Raw genomic sequence first — 1641 nt, 5'->3', positions numbered from 1 at the left:
GAAGCCTACTGGTGGTCCAGCTTGGCTAGGGGCAGCCTGTCCTCCGCTCCAGGGGAGACCCTCGCCTGGGAGAGAAGGAGACCCCGGGGGAAAAGAAACAAACAAAAAGAAATTGGGAAATGGCATTAAAGGGCAAGATCTCAGTGCTGGAAAAACCACCCCAAAGGGTTTCCTGGGGACCCTGGGCCCTCACGTGACACCGCAGTGGGCGGCGGTGACCACCCAGTTTTTGTTGATGAGGGAGCCCCCGCAGAAGTGGAAGCCGGTCTTGTCCTGGAGGAAGACGGGGAGGGTCAGCGCTTGCTGGACACCAGCAGCACTGACCTGGGCAGCGCCCCCCTGCCCAGCAGACCCCCCAGTGCCTCTCCCTTCACACACAGAACCCCGCTCACCTGCAGGGACACCTGCCAGGGCCAGGAGCCGGGGACAGCTTCTTCCCCGTTGACAATCCTGGAGAGGCCGCTTAGCACAGGTTGGATGGCGGGGACCCCGCAGCCTGAGGAGGGAGGATGGGGTGAGGAGTGGAGGCCAAGGTCTTACCCAGGACCCATGGCTCCAGGAATACCCCAGGGACAGCACAGGCCAATGTGAGTCTCAGGCCCAGCAGACCGAGTGCAACGTGGCGGCAGCGCCAGAGCATGGGCTAAGAGGCTGGGCTCTGTGGGTTTGAACCCAGCCCTATCACACCACCCACTTACTCACTCCGAGTCTGTTTTCCCATCAGCAAAATGGGGATCTTACAGTTGGCAACCTCACAGAGTTGGTATATAATAAAGCTGAAAGATGTTTTGACTACTAAGGCAAAGCAGGAACTTACTCTGTTCCTGACACACAAGTTTAAAAGTTTAAAAGGGCTGGTTCAGGGCCTGAAAGAGCTGACGAGGGCCAAGCCACACCCACCCACTTGCTCATCATCTGAGCCTGCTTGGGAGCCACTAACTCTTCACAGAACTTTCTGGCCCTCTGGAACCGCTACCCCTCCTTGAACAGGGTCCACCCTCCTCACACATAGGAAGGTCCACCTCCACCCTGGGGACTTCACACTGGATGGTGTGGTCCAGTCTTCCCAGCATTCTAGAGATGTGAGGCTCAGAGAGGGAGAAAGACCCGCTCAGGCTCACACCAACCATGCATGGCTGAACTGGGAGCAGGGACCCTGCTGCCCTTTGCTGATCTGGGGGTTGGTGGAGCCAGCACCCCTTCCAACAGTGGGTGGAAGGGGAGACAGCCTTTCTGGCCTCTGCCTGCCCAGGTACTTACCAAAGGCTGTGCCCAGGAGGGCGCAGTAGGAGAGAAGCCAGAGGAAGTTCATGGTGCTGCCTTCAGAGAGGTGTGGGGTGCCTGCTGCAGGGCTCCCTATTATATCCCTGTGTACCAGGCTGTTATCTGAAGACCTTGATGTGATAATCCCTTTCCTGGGCATGTGCCCCACTGGATAGGATGTGCCAGAGCAAGGCTGGCATCAGGGCCTGGGATGGCAGCAGCTGTAACCATGGCTGAGTTTGGGCCAGTGAGAACAGTAAAGGTGGGGCTGAACAAGGTGGCCCTTGACCAGCTAAGGGGAAAGGACAGTCAGGTTTCCTCCTCCAGGCCCTGCTTCTGGAGGGGCCCTTTGAGCAGCAGCCAGGTCTGGGCAGGATT

The 1641-nt window shown here is 58.3% G+C and overlaps 1 protein-coding gene across 1 annotated transcript in view; it reads right to left on the bottom strand.

Annotated features, from left to right (window-relative positions):
• LOC104996479 (chymotrypsinogen A-like) overlaps window positions 1-1312 on the bottom strand; it is a 3370-nt gene extending 2058 nt beyond the window's left edge. The window contains 3 exon segments of the mRNA XM_010850746.1: window positions 194-273; window positions 393-496; window positions 1261-1312. Coding sequence (XP_010849048.1) covers window positions 194-273; window positions 393-496; window positions 1261-1312 — 236 coding nt within the window.
• Between the last annotated feature and the right edge of the window lie 329 nt (window positions 1313-1641).

Source organism: Bison bison, unplaced genomic scaffold (assembly GCF_000754665.1).
Source record: "Bison bison bison isolate TAMUID 2011002044 unplaced genomic scaffold, Bison_UMD1.0 scf7180017864295, whole genome shotgun sequence".
Taxonomy (NCBI): domain Eukaryota; kingdom Metazoa; phylum Chordata; class Mammalia; order Artiodactyla; family Bovidae; genus Bison; species Bison bison.
The sequence above is the reverse complement of the archived record's forward strand: the minus strand, read 5'-3'. Positions and strand labels throughout refer to the sequence as shown.